The sequence below is a fragment of the Haliaeetus albicilla genome, chromosome 11 (genome assembly GCF_947461875.1).
Source record: "Haliaeetus albicilla chromosome 11, bHalAlb1.1, whole genome shotgun sequence".
Classification (NCBI taxonomy): Eukaryota; Metazoa; Chordata; class Aves; order Accipitriformes; family Accipitridae; genus Haliaeetus; species Haliaeetus albicilla.
In genome coordinates, this window is record NC_091493.1 from 37,120,858 (window position 1) to 37,144,163 (window position 23,306).

At 40.8% G+C, this 23,306-nt stretch overlaps 1 protein-coding gene across 2 annotated transcripts; it reads left to right on the plus strand.

Annotated features, from left to right (window-relative positions):
* Positions 1-244: 244 nt before the first annotated feature.
* GPR26 (G protein-coupled receptor 26) lies at positions 245-21,965 on the plus strand. 2 transcript variants are annotated; one of them, XM_069797177.1, is made up of 4 exons: positions 245-1,377; positions 6,921-7,034; positions 14,587-14,826; positions 15,675-21,965. In XM_069797177.1, the coding sequence occupies exons 1-3, from the start codon at positions 710-712 to the stop codon at positions 14,816-14,818; spliced, it is 1,014 nt and encodes a 337-aa protein (XP_069653278.1). In that variant the 5' UTR covers positions 245-709; the 3' UTR covers positions 14,819-14,826; positions 15,675-21,965. The 2 variants fall into 2 exon arrangements, with proteins under 2 accessions (XP_069653278.1, XP_009913365.1); XM_009915063.2 differs by having other exon boundaries at positions 14,587-21,965.
* The last annotated feature ends 1,341 nt before the right edge of the window (positions 21,966-23,306 follow it).

The window sequence follows — 23,306 nt, forward strand, 5'->3', positions numbered from 1 at the left end:
ACAGTGGAGCGCAGGAATTTGGTTACATGGCTGTTTGCAAATTAATGGCTAAATCAATTAAATGAAAGCATGGGATTTCTCTTGAGGAAAGTCTAGTCACAATCGCAAGGAGAAGGGGAGGGGTTGTGGAGTGGGGATGACATAATCACGTTTGCGAATCACCAGCAGTGTGCATGCTTTAATCCATTAATGGGGTTTTTATCTGTGATCATAAAAAGCAGGTTACATTCAGCCTGGAAGGGAGTGAGGGTTGGAGGAGAGGGGAGGGGAGAGAAAGAGCAAGAGAGAGAGAGAGAGACAGAAAGCAAGAGAGAAAGAGAGCACAATTCACTCGGTGAATCGCTTGCAAGCTTTGGGCTGATAATTAGGGACCTCGGGAGAGCAGTTTCTCAGAATCACCTGCTCTCCTCCAAATGGACCGAATGAAGACGGTGGTTCAGTCCTGCTGATATTTTTTAAGCCCTCCTCGCAGTTTGATGGGCATTCCCAGTGCTTTTGTGCACGTCTCGGAAAGCGTTGACGTGGAAAGGAGCAGCGAGGAGGGGGAGGTTGGAGAAAAAAAACCCCGCAGCTCCTCTAAAAACACGGAGGGCATGCAAGAGTGCGAGCAGGCTGGGGAGGAGGGCGAGGTGAGCGCGCCTCGCACCATGTTGCCCGGGTGCCGGCGCGGCGCAGTTTCGGAGATGTCCCTCCTGTGACTGGACGCACCATGAGCATCTGGGAGGTGATCCTGGCTTTCGTGGTGGTGGTGCTGATGCTCGTGGCCCTGCTGGCCAACGTGCTGGTGCTGATGTGCTTCTTGTACAGCGCCGACATCCGCAAGCAGGTCCCGGGATTGTTCATCCTCAACCTCACCTTCTGCAACCTGTTGATGACTGTTTCGAACATGCCCCTGACCTTGGCTGGGATCATTTACAAGAGTCAACCAGGAGGAGATCAGATCTGCCACGTTGTGGGCTTCCTGGAGACTTTTCTCACCACGAACTCCATGTTGAGCATGGCAGCTTTGAGCATTGACAGGTGGATTGCTGTGGTCTTCCCTCTAAGTTATCACTCCAAAATGAGGTACAGAGATGCTGCTCTCATACTGAGCTACACGTGGTTACACTCGGTGTCGTTCCCGATAGTGGCAGCTTCTCTCTCCTGGGTGGGTTTCCATCACCTCTATGCCTCCTGCACCCTGTACAACAAGAGACCAGAGGATAGGACACAGTTTGTGATTTTCACAGGGGTCTTTCACACCCTCAGCTTCCTCCTCTCCCTTATAGTCCTGTGTTTCACATATCTAAAAGTGCTGAAGGTGGCACGGTTTCACTGTAAGCGGATTGACGTGATCACTATGCAGACCCTGGTGCTGCTTGTGGACATCCATCCCAGGTAAGGTGCCTGTGTGCTCAGCAAGCGCAGAGGAAGCGAGGATGGGGTTCGGTGTTATGTTAAATACAGTCTGAGCTGTATCACAGCAGGGGATGGGGAGGGCGAGAAAACGAGCATCCTTCTTGCCAGTCTCTATTCTGCATGTTTCTTTTTACTCGTGTTTATTTCTCTGCTTGCAGAAGCAACTCTTTTTTTTATTATGCTTAAGGGCTTGTTTTGGCAGGCTGAGCAAAGAAACAGGCAGTTTTGGCTGAGCATGCACTTCCCTTTGAGACAGTGATCAGATCACTGCTCTTTGTCTTCGAAGGTGGCTTTAGTGGTCGATAGATTTGCATTTTTTTTGGCACTGTCAGCCCAAAACGTTGCTGGATCCCTGAGCGGGAGCAGGCTGAGGCTGCACATGTCCCTTCAGTCGGAGTTAGAAGGGAAGCTGGGCGCTGCGTGCTGCTCCTTCGCCCCCCGGTTTCCCTGTTGCTTTGCTCTCTGTAACTTTATCTCTCCTGAAGGCAGAATTCTAAGGGAATAACATTGCAAAACACATATGCTTGAGTGCCTGTACTTAAATCTAAGTGAGAGAGGCTTCAGCAGCAATGTTAAAATGACAAGATGTAGAAAGTTCATTTCAAATTACAGTCTTTAAGCAAGCCCCTTGTGCCTAGACACAGGAGGAGAAAAGTCTCCAGGGGCTGGGAGGGTAAAGGGCTTCAAGGCAAGCACCAGACTGGTTTAAATCAGTGCTGGGATGCTGTGCAAAAGAGTCACGTCAGGGATTATGCACAAACTATAAATCTTGCGTGAATAGGGTATGTCTGGATCTGGAAGGGATGCAGATTTGGCTGGAGGAGGGAGAGTGGGAGAGACAGCTTTCCCTGGGTCAGTGGTAAAGCTGAAGGAGGGGAAGCCTTGCTGGATGAAGCCCAAGGGTGGTGCTGAGCAGGCAGCGATCCTGGCGAGGAGCTGGGGAAGGTGCCCGGTGTACAGGGGACGAGGAAGGCAGCGTGTGCTGCGAGTACGGGATGGCTCTGCCCACGAGAAGCGGAGAGAGGAGGAATGGTTGAGGACCAAACCAGGCATGGCTGGAAGGACACGGGACCAGGCTGGTGAGAAGGGAGCAGCGGGACGAGCCAGAGCGATCTGCTCGGCAAATGGGGATTTGGGAAATGAACCTGCACAGCTGAGGCAGGACGGAGTGGGACGGGGTGGCTGATGGATCAAGCATGTCCTGGCTGAGAGGCTCTGATGAGCTGGGGTGGATGGGGCTAAGACCCAGCTATGACTGGGAGGGGGTGGCAAAGTCAACGGGTGAGCTCTGCAAAGGGGAACCGGGGGCACCGGTCACACCGTGGAAAGAAATCAGCCTTGTTTGCTCAGAGGAGCTAGTTTGTCATAGGGCTTAGCGTGGCTGGAGCAGGTGACTGGAAAGGGAAGGGTCTGATGTCTTTGCCTGGAAAAAAGGGAGAAAATGGTTTGGCTAGGTAGGGTGGCAGAGCAGCTGGGAGGCATGCTTGGGAGACGGTCAGAGACGGGATCTTCAGGTTTAGACTGTCTGTCAGAGACTGAAGGGAAGGGAAACGTCTTTCAGAAAAATGCTGGCAGCTGGCAGCGCAGGGAGCTGTCTGATATGGGGGAAGAAGTCTGCCTGGAAGGGAGAAAAGTGGAGAGCAGTGGAAGAGGGCAGCCCCACGCCAGACATCCCACCTGACCCCCTTGCTGTCGTTTGCTCTGCAAGCTGGAGGCAAACACCAGCTCTCTCCTTTTGCAGCCAGCCAGGAGCAGAGCTGCAGGACTGAAAGCACATGTGGCTGTCCTCAAAAAAAGGTCATATTTGGGGGATTCCTAAGCCTAAGGCAAACAAGGCTGAAAGGATCAGGGCAGGACAGCAGACTGTTAAAGGAACAGAAACATTTGCTCAAAATTCTCCAGTTAAGCTGTTTGATCTGCCTCTTGACCAAGAATGCAGAGCAGAACTTTGGGCAAGTCTTGTTACTGTTCTTGAGAAACACATGCATAAATCTTCCCTTATTCACCAAGTCACATAGAGGAAAAAACACCCTTCTGCCCTACGTGCTGTCTGATTGCTAAACCGTACCTCGACTGGTCTTAGTTCCTGCATGCACTACGAGATGTGGTGGTTACTCCCAGGACAGTGTCATAAACCCACTGGGACTATTTGAAATAGCAATCGTTATGCCTAATGCTTAAAGTATGCCTGGACTGCACAGCAAAGTTTAGGAAAAGGGCAAAAATCTCGATGGTATTTCTCCTCCTCTGCATTTTTTCTGGTCTAGGTTAATTTGAGGGTGCTCGTGCATTTTGCAATCATCTCACTGAAGGGTGGATTCAGTGGGGCTGTGGGAATGATACCTCCTCTCTTCAGAGGAGACAGAGTTGTACAGGCACTTTGCTGCGAGTGTATTACTCACTGTTATTTATCTCTCGCATCAGGTTATTCTAATGCCTTTCTCTAAGAAAGGAGAGTTTTAGCTTCTTTTCTAGACTACAGAAACAGTGGCTGGTTTGACCTACGGTGGTGCTGCCTTAACTGGTGACAGCTACCGCCGCTGAAAGGGTCAGACCTCGGATTGCCTTCCCTGCTGTGAGAGCTACACAAAGGCTGCAGGTCTCCTGGAGCAGTCAGCGACATTCCTAAAGCTCTGACATATCAAAGGCATTATTTGAATTATATAAGTGGTATATATACAGGCAATTTCAGTGTTTACTATAGTACCTAGCAGCATAGACATGGATGCTGGGAGAATGCACATGAGAGAACGAAGTTTGTGATCCCACCTTAGACTACCTTGACTTCTCTGGCTCTTTGCACGGTCTAGTTTCAATGCTGAGAAATGTGTACAGACAATTTTCTGTTTCCTATGACTCAGAATCCACCCGCAAGGGGGTCTAGCGACAGGCATTATGACAGATGGCTTTATTACCTGTGACTTGGGAAGACACGAGTGATCTTCTGAAGATCATTCAAGACGAGTACAAAGGAAACCTCTAAATACCACACAAATTCGTGTGAACGTTTAGGGCACATGTCCTTTCAAGTTATCTTAGGCATTCTTTCTTGACTTTGTTCTTAAAACCAAGATATCTTAGGTATTGTGAGAGGTTTGAGCAAGACTTCACTTAAGTGCTTAAGCCATGTATTTTCTTCACTCAAATTATCTATACTATCTTTTTGGTGTATCCAGCTCTACACATCTTAAGGTCCAGTATCTCATAAACTTTGTTTTAAATATCAGACCTTCAAAGGGATATATCCAAGATTTTCCAGGATATTAGAATATTTAAATGAAAGCTTAGTCAATAATCCAGTTCTATTACTAGTGTCACTACAAGAACTTGCATATGCGTTCTTATCTTAGTGCATGAAAGTGTGTGCAAAAGCAAAATACATCTGTGTACATTGTCTATATAAAGCAGTGAGATAAAATACCTTCCTCTGTGGTGTGGTATTTATTAGCTGCATCTGGAAAGGCTGAACAAAAGAAATTGGTTGAAGTCTATCAGGACTTCCCAAGTCATGTGTGAGCTCCCAGAGTCAAAGACAGCTTTGTATATGCCAGTAAGGAAAAGATGTAACTGGGGACACTGTTAGAGACAAAAAAAATACCGCCCTCTACACCCTAATAACATCCTAACTGAACCTACTTTGGAGATTTCGTTTCCTATATTGCAGTGTGCCTGGGATACTATGAATTTAATAACACAGATCTTAAGCGAAGCTCTCAAACCTCTAAGATCATCTGTCTGCACCTAAAATAATCCAAGTTTTCCAGCTCTTACAGAATTGAAAACACATAGGTTCCCTTGAAAAGGTGGATTTTTTTTTTTTCCTTCTCAGCTGTCATTTCTAGCTGCAAATAACTCAGACACAGAACATGTAACACTTTTAGATGTGTTTTCATTCTACTTAGGCATATTCTTTAAGAGCAAGTTGATTTGTTATTGCAGGGACAACAAACTTTTCCTCCGGTATTTATTTCATTTTGCACATCATGATAGGTGCTCTGGGGACTGGCAATGTAAGACCACATATAAAATGGATCAAAGGAAACACACTTTCTTTAACAAAACCAAAAGGTAGCATAAGAACTCACTGCCACAGAGATCACTGAAGCGCACTGAGATCCTCAGGATATAACATGCATTTAGATGATGATCAAACATTTGCAGGTACAGCAAATAACCTAAGGATATGGCCATAAACCTCACAGCTATTAACATATGTGAGCGTGGAAGCTGACAGTGAGTCATCAATTACGAATTTACAATAAAAACGGCGAGACCAATGCCAAGCAGTCACAAAATACAGTGCACGGGCCAGACCATTCAGTTTGCCCGAGACGTGATTGTGTTACCACCAGACCTGTGCAATGAGTCAACACGTGCGTAGACAGGGGTTTCAGGACTGTAGTCTGCCTTTGGTTTTGCCCTTTCCCAAAGGGATTGATTCAGGTTCAGATGGTCCTGGAGCTCTGGGAGATACAACCAGTGCTGCCCATCCAGCCTACCCACCTGGAGAAGACAGTAACTCATCCATTTCCCTCTAAATGCACAGCCAGCACAGGAGTCACGCAAGCAGGTAGAGGAGGAGATGGGCTTTCATGTTCTCACTCTTTTGGCAAGGAGATGTGCTGATTTCAAAGATTTCCTGCAGTGGAAGCGTGGTCTCAGCTCCGTGCTCCCATGACCTTGCTGGCACACCAAGGGTCTTAGCAGCTCTGTGGTGGCCTGGCGAGACCACCAGTGAGAAACTCAAAGGAGAAACTCTTGTCCTAAAATGCCACAGGTAGGATAAAACCCAGGGTGTGACTAATTTGTATCTGTTTAGTTGGGAACAAGGCTGGTTTGAGGCGAGGGGTCAGGGTATCACAGTGCTGTGGATTTATTGTACAATTCTGGGCTTTGCAGAGCGTTCAGCACGGCAGCCGTGCAGAGCTGCACAGGCTGCTGAAAGATTTATGGCCACACGGTTCAAAGCTATGGGATATAGTGATTGCTCCAACATTGGGCTGAATGTTCAGGGCATGTTTTTTCCCGTTATGATTATATTGTGCTTTCTTGCTTATCTTGCTGGGAAGTTTCTCCTATCTAAGGTAGTGGTGTTGGAATTGCTGTTTCGAGGGAAGTAGCATGCTGCCTACCCCACTCTGGATATTTTACAAAGCTCTGAATATCATGAGGCAAACTCTGGCCTGCAAATACAGCTTACAGTAATTCAAAAAGCAGCTGCAACTGAATTCAAGGCTGGATTCCACCAATTTGACTATATATAAATCAATATAATGGGGGTGTGTGTGTATATAAATATATAATCACGTATTTCTCAGTAATTGTTTTTGGAGGTTAAGACAATCATGCAATGCACTAATACTTGGGTATTGTCCCATATAAATGCAGTGAACCTGGTATTGGCTTATGCGAATACAACAGTTACTGGAAAGATTGATTTCCATCATTCCATATGTAAAGCCATTAAAATCTGCTACCTGATATTATGATTCATGTTCTTGTTTGTGTTGAATGTCACACAGCGTAAGAGAGCGTTGTCTAGAAGAACAAAAGAGACGGAGGCAGCGAGCAACAAAGAAAATAAGTACCTTTATTGGTACTTTTGTACTTTGTTTTGCACCTTATGTAATTACAAGGTAAGTGTGAACCTATGTACTGGAAAAGACTACTGAGATGCACTCTTAACTCAGAGAAGTAGGGGACTCTTAACCAGAAAATGATTCAAGTCTCCTGTGAAAATTTTGTGCAATGTTTCCACTCCTATATAGAGGTTGCATTTACTGAGCTAACAGAACTATGTAAAATGTCATAGCACTTATCTGATACAATCCTGATGCAGTCTGTGAGCCAAACTCTGTTCAGTCAGCCCAGTCAAGATGCTGGCCACATGGGAATGATTTAGGAAGTCAGTACACAAGATTTTGCAGACTTTTTTCAGGTCAAGCAGTCACCTACTCCTCAGATTGCCTCCCCAGTTCAGGGGCTGATCTGGAGGGGAAGACACTTGTCTGAATAGGTCAGACTGTAATAAAATCTGGTCAACAAGATCCAGCTGAGGTGAGAACATGTCCACAGACTTAAACGATAGTTTTGTCTGACTGAATAGAGTTTATTAGTCATAAACATCAAATATCAAAGCTGTTCTGGCTCATAGCTAAAAAAAAATTCTTGTGATTTATGGTCAGATGTCTATCTATCTACTAGCTTATCTTTGGAAATGGGTCCTTTGGGAAACACAAAATTATTCCTATGAAACAAAAAGTATTTAAAAGTGAGTATATCCAGCAAAGTGTTATCTAGTTGTTGAAGGAAATTTACAACTTGCATTCCTTATTAAAAGACCTGGAAAAACTGAACTGCTGCTATGCAGAACAGAGAAAGAAGAAAAATATTTTTGAAGTATCTCCTATTCCAATAGTATCAAATAGAAATTATTGGGGCTGACTTCAGTCAAACTCAGCTCTATTATAAAAAAAATCATTGAGAAAGCTGAAATAAGACTCAATATAAGTGGGCACGTAGCCAACCCCAACTTTTTCCAATTCAGTATAATATCCTGAATTTCTAATTCTAACAAAACAATTCTCAGGAAGGTCTTGTAGTCTCTTGGTAAAAATGGAAACCTGCATGTCACATCGATTTTTTGTTCATGACTAACAGCTAATTGATTCATGCTGTTTATTTGTAACAATGTTGCAAATACATTTGTATCAGTGTTACTAGATTTACCTTCTAGATTTACCTACTAGATTTACTTTCACTTAGTAGTCACGAGAAGACTCTCCATGCCACACACTCTAAAAGGGTATGAAAGGATTTATAGTTACAGGCTTTCAGTCTTAGTTCTCAGGCTATAAGATATTAGAGTATTTGTCTCATTACAAATGGTTAAATTTCATTTTATGTTGGGTCTTGGAACTTAATGAAAATCATTGCAGCCACAGAATAGCTCGCGGCTCCGTCCTGAGTGACACCGAGTGCTCTAACCAGGACTGTCAGAAGTATTTTTGTGCTTGTCAGAAGTATTTTTGTGCTTCTCCATAGGCATCTCAGCCCAGGATTCAGGCACCACCTCCCCACCTCCTCTCAACTCTGTGGCATCCTAATTGGTGTCCCAGTAGCCCTAAGATACAGAAGAGGGTTAGAAAAATCCCGATCCTCCTCCTTTTAGTCCATACAAGGATCACTTAAATGTTCCCCTGAGTTTTTGGTCTGTTGAGGACTAATAGCTTTGCAGCAGAGAGCAATTCCGAGAAGACTCAAGACATGGGGTCTTGAATGCATGAAGAATGCATGAAGAATTCTTGAAGGGTTGGGCACTGACGAGGCATGCCAGGCAGGGTAGAGGCTATCACTTCGCCGGCCTTTTTGGTTCTGATAAGTCTAGGGGCATCACTGCACATCAGGCTACGGGGAATTCCCTCTTCAGCTCCTCGGATCCCCCTCGAGACCTTACTGACCCTACAGCGCGTGGATGGGTGTTCCAGGACGTGCGTTGCTGAGCTTCCCGATGCCTCATGCATACGTCTGAGGGTGTTGAAGTCAAGGGGATTAGGAGGCTTTTGAGCAAGTATTATTTTCTGGACTATGTTCAGAGCTTTGCATTCACAAGATAGAGGCAATCAATCACAGTTCAAGGCAGCGAACAGAAGATAGCCGATGAAGTGTATTGCTCAGCCTCTCATTTGGACAGCCAGCTCTAATCAGCAACATGCTTAAATTAAACATGCTTTTAAGTATTTCATGAATTGAGGCCTGAAAGCAGCAAATCACGAGGCTTTACTATATCATCTGTCTGCTTCCACACTAAAACCAAATAGTTGTTTCTAGCAATGCCATGAACCAGTGAAGGAGTTGTGCTTATAACCCCTGCCAGATAAATTCTTCTCTGGGTAAACCAGAGTTTTTCAGATTACATTGAAGTAGAAAAACAGATTAGGCACCTCTTTTATCAAGAAAACATCCTTCTAATTAGTTCAGTGGCTGACCTTAAGTAGTATATCAATAGAATCTGATTCTTCTTTTTTCATTTCCACTGTACCAGTATGACAGATGTATTACCTGTATTATTTATTTCTAGGCATAACTTGTTTCTTGGTTTGTAAAAATTCTATTAGTACACATCTCTTCTTTTGCTATATTTATCATTACTTGATTAAATAACATTGTTCAAAACCTATTTTCTCCAAGGAGCTTTTTCATTAGAAAAATTAAAATAAGTCATACCAATTTCTAATATTAATTTCCAACTCCAGGCATTTCATACTGAAATACAGAACTTCGCTCGTGTAACTTAATAAGTGCTGTCAATGTGTGAGGAAATTGTCTTTAAATTAAAAATCCTGGAGTAATATCAGAAAGAAGTTCATAGCCCTAAGCCCTCAGGTTGCAGAGGAGGATGGTGGAACAGGCAGAAGAATACTAAAATTCCCTTGTAGCATCTCTGGGGGACAAGGGGTAAACAACCGCTGTTTTTAAAGTGGTTGCCTGCCCTCTGCATGCAAATCCTGCTCAGGTAGACAAGCAAGTTCAGAATTCCTCTGCAAGGTATGTTCTTGCCCGTCTGTGCATATAAATGCATGATTTTTTCCTATGCAATCTTAGGCTGACATACTCGAAGAAAGTGGCCTTCTAGTCTTCGTCAAATCTCTCAGCTGATGCGAGGTAGAGATATTTTCCTCCTGGACAGAAAAACCTTTTGGTACAAGCTGGACAGTGCTGCTTTCTATCATCATATCTCCATGATGCCTTGCTGTCTTCTTATCTCTGGACTGACAGGTGGTTCCTGCAGCTCTGGGGAACAGCAAGGGCTAAAAGCAATGGTTTGCAAGATTTGCTATAAGAGATTTGCAAGATTAGCTATAAGAGTCCAGAGGTCTGCTTCTGCACAGAAACTGGCCAGTTGTAATATATGCACCACTTAAGAGGCAAAACTGGCTAAGGGTAAATCAGCTAACAACCACTGCGATGTCATTTTTGTATCAAGAAGCAATCATTAAAATAGGGCTTTTTTTTACTAGCAAGACAGCATACAAAAGATTCAGTGTACCAAGCAATAAAGTGAAAATAAAGTAAAATCGTCATCAAGATAAAACTCATGGTCAGCCTATTCATATCATTAGTACAAAAGAAACAACTAAGGTCTAATTCTGATACTATGGGACTTGTGTGGGAAAAAGAAAAATCAGAATTAGACACAAACAGAAATGTTAGGAATGCAAGCTTAAAGAGCTGATCCAAATTCCTGGGGAAAGGACTGAATTTCTTCTTGTGAGAACTTCATCATCTACCAGCTCCACAATGTGGTGCCAGCTTTGTTTCACTCCTGAACGACAAGGTATTTTAGCTTGTTTGAGACTCTGATCTATACAGAATTTTCCCCATAACTCAGTTAAGTTCTCAAGTTTAAGCAATGCACAACAGATATGTTGCCATCGTAGTAGCCTCCAGCTGGTCATATACATGTTCAGTAATATATTTTATTAAAGTGATAAACTACACATGTACGTAAAGGGTTTTCAGTGTGTATTAATTATCTGCATAAAAGATCAAGGTCTTAATCCTCAACGTAACATTCTCATTTGTTTACTGAAAGTGAAATAAAATAATTGGCTAGCCATTTGACATGATACATGCTCTAGAATTATAAGTTTCTAAAATATTAACAAAGTATCACAGCAAAACAGCTTATAGCTTTGAAATAAAGAGGTATTGAAGGCCAGACAGTAGAAGAGTGGGTTATGAAAGCAAGATAGGGAATTATGTAGCTGATATTGTAGAATTTAATTTAGAGGTAGCACTGAAATATTAATGCTCCTTCACTGAAAGTGTCATCTTTTTGGCTGAAACTTTTCATGAAAATTGAAACTCTGCATATAATTTCCCTCATAAATGAGAAACAAAACCCTCTTTCAAAGGCAATAAAGTATGTGGTATGCCTTGAAAGACTGACATTTAATTGTTGTTTGTAGACGAAATGGAATAGCATAGCTTAGGATTTATCTGCATTTCTGTGTTTGATGCTTGATATCTGCAAATGTAATTTCCTATAAAAAATAATACACAAGAATTGCAAAATGTGTAAATATCAAGGACAGTTAGGGAACATAATCAAAGAAAATATTTAAAACTCTGTCAATAAAAGTGTAGGCTTTTCAGTTGATCAGTCAATGAAGGTATAATTAGCAAGTCTAGGCTTGCAACCCTGAAGTATCTATTTGATATGCTTTACATGGAGATTGTTAACATCTCGTAGAACTAATTGACAGAGACTCAGACGCAAATTTGTCATATTTTGGTCATTCAAGGCATCCACTGAATTTAATTAAACTTAATCATATGCACATCCATAAAGCATTCGGTAAAAGTATATCAACCAGATTAAATTCAACATGATGAAATTCAAAATGCAAAGAAGGCATCAAATATATGAAGTGGAGAAAGACAAGAAGAAGGATGGCTCATGGTAGATTACAAAGTAAATATGACTCAGTAGTTTATTAATTTCCAAATAGTCAATTCTCATTTTGTGGGTGTCATAAGCTACATTTTACTAAACAAGAGAGAATACACCAGATGTGACCCCTCGACAGCTTGAGTACATAATTATGTCTGAGTTTGGATTCTACCTTGTAAGAAAGATATCAACCATGAGTTACAAGGAGAGGTTGAAAGAACAGCATGTGTTTAGTTGAGATGAAAGGAGAGAGAAATGGGACAGACGGCGGTTCTTTGGTATCTTGAAGTTACTCAACAGCGATCAGCTGAGCCAAGAGGCACCAGTGGGCCAAGAGGCAAGAGCCATTCCCAAGTATTTTCCTGTAACCTAACCTGGTCACCTCAAACGTCTCACGCAGCTGTGAGCCCAAAGAGTATTTTGGCTAATGTCACCACCCCTAAAAACATCATCGTACAGGTGTGCCTCACTCCTGATGGAAGTGATACACAAAATGATAAAATTACTAGCACAAAGCACACAAAACTATTCTCGGTATTAGAATTACCAATTCCGTGACAGTGGCTAAAGCCCCAGCACTGGCAGCAGAGCCGTGGGTGCGAAGCCCAGCACACATATCCAGGGAGAAACAGTCCTTTGCCATGGAGTTTGCTGTCTGGGCAAACCAGAACAGAGAGAGGAGACAGAAGCTGGTAGTCAGTGGTGTAAGAAATTAAGTCTCCTTAGTCCCACTTTTGTGCTCAAATGACTGGACCGTGCCATCTGCCAGCGCTATTTTAAACAGTATGATGTAGTGAAAGTTTATGGAATGAGAATAAAATGACTGAGGAAAAAAATCACGTCTAAACTGCTTGAAGTGCCACCACTATTGTCATTGCTGCTGCAGAGCCCGCACTTCAGAATGCTCCTTGGAAATGGTGCTTTTTCTGAAGAAAACTGAAGTATTTTCCAGGCAGGTGTAAGAGCACCTGCAGCTGAAGACAGTTTCAGCAAAGAACTTATTTGCCTTTGCATAGGGGTGCTCTAGTAGGACATGCGGCTGTTTGTCCTCTAGAAAAATCAATAGTTTCTCAACAGCTGTAGAGACATATTGAACAGAACTTCCCGTCAGTGTTGCTCAAAGACACAGGGAAAGAAAACCTTGTGGAGTTATCAATAGTTCACTGTCAAAAATGTCCTGTCTCAGTATAAAGTGAACTGTCTGTGCTAATGTAGGCATAAGGAGTATATAAAGCTCTTGCCTCCCTCCCCTAATGAGTTAAAAGGTTTGCCTTGCTACATTTTTTGCAAATGTATAAGTTTAGCCTTTAACTGACTGGTTTTTAAATTCAAGATATATTATGCCACCTCTCAATGATGAATTTTCCTTCCTTGTGCGCTTCTCCTGTGACCCAGACAAACTGTTTGAAAGCATCAGACTCTCTCTAGGAGCTGGACTGGCTAAGAAAGCTAGCTGGCACTGGCGACGTGGTTTCTCAGATACTCTAGAGGGGACCTAGAACCACGAGTTCAGACTAGATGTTGGATTTTTAGATAGCTAATATTAAGGCAATATGACTCCTATGAGACCAAGCAATGGCAGTTTTTGTCCCAATCTCAAACTTTAGTGCTCAAAGTATAGTTTTGCATCAATAATTAGAAAATTATGTTAGGCTATGCAGAAATTATTTTTTACAATACTTGTGGTTAAATTTGCTGTGCAGGATGGATTCAATAGTGATAATGAGTGTGAAAGTCATGAGGAAACATACCTGGGGAGATCATACTCCTTTCATTCCCTTTAGAGCTATATTAAGTCTGTGATGAACTTCAGCTGCTGGAAACATGATCTTATGACACACAGGACTAGAAAAATGCAAAAGCACTAAATGAAAAAAAAAAAAGTGAAATGTTACTATCTAACAAGAGATCTTATTAGGACTGAGAACCCTAGAGCCATCAGAGAAAGTAACACACATTGTCCGTATGGATAAGTTTAGGTACAGAGACTAAAAGTGTAGTGGTTGAGGATATGTTATGCAGGAAATGATTTTGAGTAGATGCTGCATGATATTTTTCATCAACAGTAGACTTTCCGTGAAGTGTTTACCTGCTTACCACAGAGTATTTATGATCCCAAACATGGTGTTCACTAGACAGTAAAATTAGGGCTAGGTTACAGTACTTTAGAGAAAGGGGTACCCCTTTATAAAGTATCTTGATGGCCTGAGTGAGCCAGATGAGTTGAAAACCCAGCTCTACATCAAAGATTTGGACTCAGTTTTTAGTCTCCAAAAGGTGTATTCTGATAACAAATAAATAGGCTCTTTTGAAGACTGCCTCATATCCTCATGGAGCTTTTCCATTGTGCACTAAACTCTTCAACATTTGTTGAGGCAAATGATCAAAAGAGCCTTTTAGGAGGCAATACATCCACGGTCCACTTCCAGCCTCAGTGAATGGACAGCTAAATCTACAAAGATGCCTTGAAGTTTGGAGGTCAAGATGCTCTGGTAGGAGCTGTGTCGTCCCATCCTTGGGAAACGGACCTCGAGTTTACATTTGCAGTCTTAGAAATGTATAAGGGGAAGACTGCATTCACATTTTCATGAGTATGGCTTTCTTACTTTGTTTTCTTGCAATTGCCCAGGAATAAATTGCGGTTTGGGGGGCGGGTCATTGCCTTATAGTTGTGCTGTTTCTCCATGTTTTTAATCCGAATATTCACTTTTTCAACCTTCCTCTTTCCACAGACTTGTTGAATTATCCTCTGTGGTCCACATCAATTCCCACTGGGGAATCATTTCCAAGTGCTTAGCTTACAGCAAAGTTGTTTCAGACCCTTTTGTGTACTCTCTGCTACGGCATCAGTACAAGAAGACATGGAAAGACATCATAAACAAGATCCTCAAACGAAGCTCCATCAATTCCTCAGCCCTCACGAGCGAATCGCACAATCAGAATATATTGCAGCTGAACGAATGAGGAGCCTGGTATGGGACCTACAAGACACATAGAAAGATAGATGGGAAACAAAAGTAACTGGCCTATCCCTAGTAGCTCTCCTCAGCTGTCAAAGTTTCGGGAGGCAGTCATGGAGAAGTTGAAGCCCAGCCCGTGTCCCTCCGGTAGCCCACGTAACACCTAAGGGAAGCAGGCTACTTTGCATCTCCTGCCTCCGACTAAAAAAGTGCTATTGATCGCGGTCCTGCAGGCTTCGCAAATACAAATCTCCCATTGATTTCCATCAGCAGTGACACACACGTATACGGTAAAAAGCTAGTCCTCAGCAGAAGGACTCATGAAAGTAATGGGAGCAAACTGGTGCCATCGTAAGATTATTCTAAAAAGCTGCACAGGGTTATTTGTGCTGTATTTTTTCACTGGCTGCAGGTAACGCTCCTGCTGATGGAGCTGCCAACCTGGCTTTACAAAAACTCTTAATAGGAAAAACGTAATAGAAAAATCTTTACCTAGATACTCATACAGTGCCCAACATAGCTTTCAACCTCTTCTGATACATATTTTTTGAACAATCCTGTAGAATTGAAGGAAGAGAAAAATCAGTTTTGGAGCATGCTACAGGCTGGATTCAGCCATGTCTTCTCTAAGTTTTGTAAGTAACTTCCACAGAATCTCATTAGTTTTCTTCCCATTAAATTTCAGAAAAATAAAAATGGTAGACAGGATGGAAAGGTCAGGATGCCTACCTTCCAGTATATCTGAGCTGTAAAGAGACGGATTTTGCCCAAAGCTGCAGAACTGGGCCCTGTGCCCAGGGGAAAAAAAATAAAAATCTTTTCCTGAGGTGTTATTAATCATGGGTTTTTTTTCCCTACAGATATGTTACTTAAAGGAAATACGAGCCTAAAGCTGAGTTTAAAAATATAATTTCCAAAGCAAGTGGACCAAAAATAATAGACCCCTTCCCCACCATGAAAGTGCAGCCAATAATCTCAATCCACATCCGAATGTGCAAATCTCAGGAGGTTTCATTATAGATCTTTATAGCTCTAGATTGCACCTATGCATAGTAATGTTATTAACATTTACCATGCGTTCAGTTCAGCCTGCAGCTAACATAGGTCTAAATACCAGTAACATTTTCAAAACCAGAACAATCCTACATGTCACACTTCCTCAGACACCACCACAGTATCTTAATTTTTGTAAACGTTATTTGTAAGTACATTGTAAGTACAACTACAGCTGGTAGATGGCTTCACAACTGTCACATAGACACATGATGCTGAAACGACCCTCCAGTGACTCATGAAGAATTACTTTTCTGAGTAATTTTCAGTGAATTCTCTCTCAATTCAGTGAAAACACTATGAAATGAGACAGTTTTTCAAGTGTTTTCTTATTAATTAAGCTGTAGAATATCAAGAGCAATAATTAATCAGTTGTCATTTCTGCTGTTAAAATTTTTAGGAATAATCAATTTCTAAAACAACTTGCATGAACAAAGTGTGTTGTCCTCATAATCTCTTTAAAATTAATTTCAGTTAAAGAACAATTGGCTTCAAAAGCTTCACATTTATACTTTGATTGGCAAAAGACTTACTACCAATTCTGACCTTAATTCTGCACACATTTTTCTCCAGAAAATGACTTAAAGTCCATAAGACAACAGCAAGTTAACTTCAGAAATTAAATTAATTTTTGCTGGGTAGGTCAAGAAAGCTTCTGTCCAGTGGCCATAATGTACGCAGTTTCCTTTGTGAGGGTAAATAGCAAATATGTGCCCAGATTTTGAACAGTCTTGATTAATTAGGCTTCATGCATGTGATAGCAGCTTAAATAACAGCTGACACAGCTGGCTACGTTACCACCTATCCTTGCTCATATTCTGACTGCCAATACCATATTGAGAAAATAAGGCCCCGAGTACTAAAAATGTGGGATTATTTTTTAGTTACCACCTCCTGTGTCTCCCCCCAAGCAAAGGCCACTGTTTGGTGCCTATAGCTCTGCAGAATCCCCGACAGCAAAGGTTAATGAGCTAAATTAGTATATTCCCTACCCCTTTTGCTAAACGATCAATGTCAGTCATTTTGCAAATATTAGCATGCTCCATTTTGCAAGCTCTACCATGAACATAAGTCATTGATAGAACAGACATTATGGCAACTACATACCTTCCAAAAGGTGTCCACCACTGAAGTTTTTGGCCAGTGATTCAAAGCCCAAACAGGTAAATCAGTGGGGGGGCTTCACCCCAAAGTCAGTGAACGTGGGGTAATACCTCAGTTGTCGGTCTGGAGAGCCTTGCCTTAGCCCTCGCTGTGGCACGGTACTACAGCTGCAAGGAACCATGTTAATCTATAAATTTATATTGTCACCTGCTTTATAAATGCAAGCATTAATATAATGAAGATCGTCAACTACCACATAAATAAAAATTTTCAGCTTAACTATTAATCTTAGTTACAAAAAAATAACATAATTCCAATAAAACATACACACAAAGATAGTCACAGAGTTTAAGTAAGTTTTTACAACACTGCGTTCAAAATTAGCCCTTAGCCAGATTAAATAGTCTACCTCATCTTAATCATTTTACTTCTTGAGCTTAACATAATTTTCTCAGGTGCAATAGATAAAACCACCCAGTTCAATACCTGTTTCTTAAGAAATTCAAGTCATTTTGATGACTTGATTGTATCAGAATACAGGATATTAGAAAGTTGATTATTAGTGAGTTTGAAAAGATAAAAAGCTCTATATCAGATTGTTATATGTTTTACTAAGACCACTTTTACTTAAATAAATTGCAACAGGATGGTTGCTAAAGTCCACAGCTGTTGTCAACTTATACGTGGGGCTGCTGCCAAAGTCAATGGGAGGTTTGTATGTCGAAAAACCTAGCCCCAGAAGGATTTCAAATTTTAAATCAATTATTCAAATAGAATGAGAAAATTTTCCAGAAAAAAAACATTGTACATTTAGGATGGCTAGTAAAAGATGGAAAAGAATACAGCATTGGACTTGTCTCATTATTATTGTGTATCACAGTCAGTCACCGGTTGATTTATGTGTCACCATGAGCAATAAATCTCTCCCCTTGTATGTGTTTAAAAAATTTGTCTTTCTTTCATGGTGCCTTTCTTCTAGAATTAATGTTAAAACAGAGAATAAATATAATTTCCCCTTACTTACATCAGCTCTCTGACACATTGTCATATTTCTACCATCTGAAGCAAGCGAGAGTTGTAAATGCTGGTGCTTGACAAACTCAGTATACAAAATAAAAATAATACCCTAACATTTCCTGATGACATTTTATAAGATACTAGAAATATGATACTGTGGCTCATTAAGTGCTAGATATTCAGCTGAATTCTTATAGGCAACTGGCAAAATTTTCTAAAATGTATGTCTAAGTGATGAATGTAGATATGAGTAACTATCTGTCTGCTGAGTATTATATGTACTATACAACACTTTGACTTGAGCGAGTTAGAATAATGATGGTAAATGTAATGCACAATACTTTATTATCTCTGATCATGAAGCGGAACTGTTCTCTTGTCAAACACAAATGCGCGTGTGTGCGTTGTGGGGGATTTTCCATGTATTTATTTAAATATTTTTGAAAAAGTTTGTAAAGTATGGTTACAATGTGTGCCCAAAATATGGAACTGCATGTGCAAAAATTGTGCAGCTGCTTAGGCAATATGCAGTTTTCTGCAGTTTGTTGGTATCTGCGATCCATATGCAATATCTATTTCTCACACGCATGTTCAATTAACATTGTCTTCGTATCTTGTAAATTTGGCAGGCAGAACATTGGCAAACGATTAAGGGAATTTAGCGCACTATGTAATTTTGTGGATTCTGAGCTTTTTCCTCCATTCATTTTACAGTTATTTATATAATCTCAGAGCCCTAACTGTGAACTAGGATCCTGTTTTATGTTATGGTTTTGAGCCAGTTTGAATGTGAAGATCTGAGTAATTACATTTGGCAAAAACTATGAGAGACTGATAAGAGTTTATTGAATAAAGAATAAGTACCAGGTCCTCTCCTGACATAAATCTACATAACAGTTGGTTGCTTCACCTGAGAATAGGGTCCCATTAGATAACTATATCCAGGTTTTATAGATATGTCTTCTAAATATGCAGGGCCCAGTTTTCATGGTATTTACAAATGGAAAGATATAAACAGGATTTAGTGAGTTCCTCATGTGCGTACGTGCCCGCTTGCAATGTCAGGCAACCGCATGACTCTTCTCTAAATAGGCTCTATCCCTGGTTTTACCCTTTGAGTAAAAGACCCCAATAACGTCTTTTCAGCAGCCCTCAGACTTTTTATAACCTCCCTTACTTCTGAAAAAAATAAATTCTAGACATTAAAAATGTTCCAAACAAACCCTTACAAAGCCTGACGACCGTTGCAGCAGTAGCCACGCGTATCGTGGCATCACAGACCAGCTGAGGTTGGAAGGGACCTCTGGAGGTCGTCTTGTCCAAGCCCCAAGAGGCACATCACTGCCTTTTGCTGTAGTTTACCGTCTCAATTTTGCCAATGCATCTGTTTGCTTTGCAATAGTGCTGAGAAATGATCTTAGTCTACTTCAGGTCAACAATAAAATCTTCCTGGAAAGAATTTTTTTTTTTTAAATAATTGTGGGAAGACATCTTAGACTTAACTTCAAAACCAGCTGCATCAGAACAGCTTTAGAGGTTACAAAACTGGGGCAGAAATAGCTGTGAATGGGAAGCCGAGGGCCAGGAAGGTTGGGAACGGTTTTGCTGCCGTTGCAATGATTTGTGTTGTCCTGGCTGCAGCAGGCTTTTCCTAGTGACCTATTTTCACACTGAGAGCTTTCTAGGACTCTCAGCTGTCCACTTACCCCAAAGAGAAATGTAAAATTCCCATCAAAGACCAGGAGCTGCCATAGAGTCAGGCCGAGGCTGCAAGAGCAGTACAGGCTCCATAGGAGGATCCTTGTTGGGTTGGGAAGACTCTAACGGTTTTCAGATGGGCTATAGGGAAACTACTCACATTGTTTGAATGACCAGAAACCACCTACACCTGGATGAGCCTTACCTTTGGAGACAGGCTAATTCTTAAAGCCCAGGAGGTTTAGGTAGCTTGCAGAAAGTGTTTGGTTTTTTTTTCTGGACCTACATACCTAAGGTTTCATAGTTCCCTTACCCCTCTTAATCCTAAATGAAGAAAGCTCTGAATATTTTGTCCTATAAGTTTTTACATATGCAGTGAATACTTCTGAAACAACCCTTTGGAAACTGCTTGCTTTTCAATAGTATTAGAGCTGTCTTCATTAAATGTTGTTGTGATTAAACGAAGCCTAAAAGCAAAGCCAGAGGCTTCACACCTATGTCAGCTCATTGTTACTTGACCCTAAAAATCACTAAATAATTCAGCACATCACATTCAGCACAGAAAGCTCAGTTAGATCCTGATCCTGTGGTCACTATGTGTTTGCTTCAGTGGGTAGCCCGTGATAGTTAGGGCTTAGCATAAGCTTATGTGTTTGCAGAATCAGGGTTTATGTCTTTGTAACCCACCCGAGCCTGAATAAGTGAGAACAATAACATTTTAGCCTTAAATCTAATTTTTTTTTTTAATTTGCTTTTTATGCTTTCAGCGCTCATTTAGTATATCAAAAATCTTTGATGGGTAAAGTTTCTTCATGAAAACCATCCTGCTCAAAAAGGCAGCTGTCCCTATTGGGGGGTATAAAAGTTTACATGGAGAAAAGAGCTGCTGCAGTGTTTGTAAAGTGTCTACTTCTTACCTGTAGTCTGGTGTGTACCATGTAAATATGTATGTAGGTTTGTTCGTTTTTAAGCAAATAATGCTGATCTAATGAACTAGAGAGGTTGCTATAGTTTAACATATATGTCTATATTTATAAAAAAGATGATTAGCCCTATAGACTGTAAGTGCACTTCAGAAATGTGTGTATTGAGAAGCAAATGCATCAGGTGTATGACAGCATGCATGTGTGGTAATTGTGTAGTAAAATATGATTTTTTTGTTGAAGAAATCCTATTGCACACCGTTTCAATGTACCCAAAGGCACGAGTCCACACGGTTGATTAATAATCTACAAAGATATATACGGAAAAGGATCTCCATTTGGAGTTATTACTGAATACTAGGAAACTGTTTTGTAGTCACTGTAGTTACACAATTAGACCTTTAACGCAAACCCTTTTTAAAAATCATACAAATAGCAAAAAATTGAAAGCCTCCATTCTCCTTGGATTTGGGTCCAGCAAGAGTTCCTGAGGAAGAAGGAAAGCAGCGCTTTTGAAAGAAATGCCAGTGCATCCTAGTGCGGTATTAGTGGGAATGAAACATGGCCCAGGGTGCAAAGTTGGCTGTAGCCTTCCTCTTGCTGACCATCACAGGTAGTCCTGTTTAGTCATATTGCACTGAACGCTGCCTTGAGTTCTTGAACAAAAATTTTAAAAAGCCCTTCTGGAGATCAAAGCGTTTTACATTAACTTCTGACCATGAAATCTTCATGCAAAGACAGGTAATTTCTACTCCTCCTGCTTTGCTCATGTGATCAAAGAGCTATAGAGGAAAAAAAAAATCTCATTAATTGAATGACTTTTGTTAGGAAAAAAATGTCAGTAAAGTACTCGGTGTCCTTAGGGTCACACAGCAAACATGTGACAAAGCTGGGGACAAGTTCTCCATGCTCTGCCATACAGCCCAGCCTCATTTAAGTAAAATAAAGCTACCTGCATCAACCAGAGTAAAGAATGGGTCTTTTTATAACAGAAACCATAGGGCTTCCCAGATAAGATGTTTGAAAAATCATTATCACATATTGCCTTGGAAAATAGAAATAGATAACTACAAGGTGCCTTGATTTACCTTTATTTATACACAGGGCATTTTTCTAAACCTTGGATTTTTTTCATGGTGTTTTTATTTTCTTAAGATCATTTTAGGATAAAAAAAATCCCATATATTTGGCAACCACTAATCATTCCCTTCTGAATTCTTGCAGGAATGTAACATATCACCAGTCTTTCCAGATATAGTTAGATATAAACATTTTCCCCTAGATTAGATTATTAGATGATTATTTGCTTTAAAAAAAAAATATGTTAGGCCCTGGTTTTACAAATCCTTGCTGTAAGGACAGTGGGGTTCCTTGGATGAGTAAGAACCATTCATATAATGACAGGTATAAAAGATCTGGCCTGTGTATTTAAACTTTTAAGTTTTGTTTTGCAAATAATGGAAATAGATGGTTTCCTATTTCTAAAAGCACCTAGCCAGTCTGAAGAAAGGTAGGTCTGAAATAACATTAATAATAGCTGCTGTAGATAAGGCATGTTTTGCTTATATTATTATAAATATACCATTATAATTTATTGCATTTTACTTTTTTGTATTACAATGGGATGTAATTGCAGGGGCTATTTATTTAGGAAAAAATGGCAATATAAATAAAACCTTTCTAAATTGCATGGATAGAGAGATGCACAGACCAATTTGTAATGACAACATGCTCAAGAGTGCCATGGGTTAACATGGACTTTAGGGTCCCAGGTAAGCTAAATTGCAATAGTCTCCCAATAGATATTTCAGAGCTACAAATTCATTCGTGTAAAGGCAGATGCATAAAATTCTGCTATATTAGTACCTACAGTTTAAAGGAATACGATAAAATAAATTTCAGTCCTGACTTTAAATTCTTGAATAATGGGGCCTGTGCTGTCTATTCTGTTTACAATGGCTTGTGCTTTGTGAATACATATCAGATGTTGTAATATATTTTTATTACATAGAGTTAATGGTTAATACAAAGTGACATATATAAATAAATACACACTATATATGTATATTGTGATTTTGTTAAATTTACTGTTAATGAAATGTGATTATGATAAATGACTTGGTGTGAGCTATTTTTTCATATAAAAGTTAACATTTTAAAAAGTCTGTTTCACCTCTTTGTTGCAAAAGTTGAGCCTGTAATGTCATCACAATGCTATCACCTGATCAGTCCCGCTCATTTTTGGAAAACAACCACAAAGTCAATTGCAACAGAATATTACTTCACTGCACTATGAGCAACACAAGTGAAATAATTGGAGAACCTTAATACATAATGCATATATCTAGTCTTAACTCATACGTCTAGTCTTAAGACACATGGTCCTACTTAAATTTAGCTGTTCCTTGACATCTTGAGGAGGTTTCACGGTTGCTGTGAAACCGGGGGGGGGAGGAGCTGGTAATGTGGGGTTCCCTATTCCAGCTCCTGGAGCATCCTTGCCCACCTGGAACTCCCACAGAAAGGTCTCCGGAGGTTTCCAACTCATCCTGGACACCAACCCAGGCGGCATACCCTGCAGAGGGAGTAGCTGGTAGTCCTCACAGAGCAGAAGTCTTTTATGGTCTACGTAAAGTCCAAAATCTTTGTCCCCAGATGTGTTCTTCTGCTGACTCACAGGGTTTAATCATTAACTGT

What these genes read in the sequence shown, in the direction of transcription:
- GPR26 (XM_009915063.2), top strand. Translation starts at nt 710, where the DNA reads ATGAGCATCTGGGAGGTGATCCTGGCTTTCGTGGTGGTGGTGCTGATG. An exon ending in CTTGTGGACATCCATCCCAG is followed by an intron (nt 1,378 to 6,920) that starts GTAAGGTGCCTG and finishes AATGTCACACAG; the next exon opens with CGTAAGAGAGCGTTGTCTAG. An exon ending in GCACCTTATGTAATTACAAG is followed by an intron (nt 7,035 to 14,586) that starts GTAAGTGTGAAC and finishes CTCTTTCCACAG; the next exon opens with ACTTGTTGAATTATCCTCTG.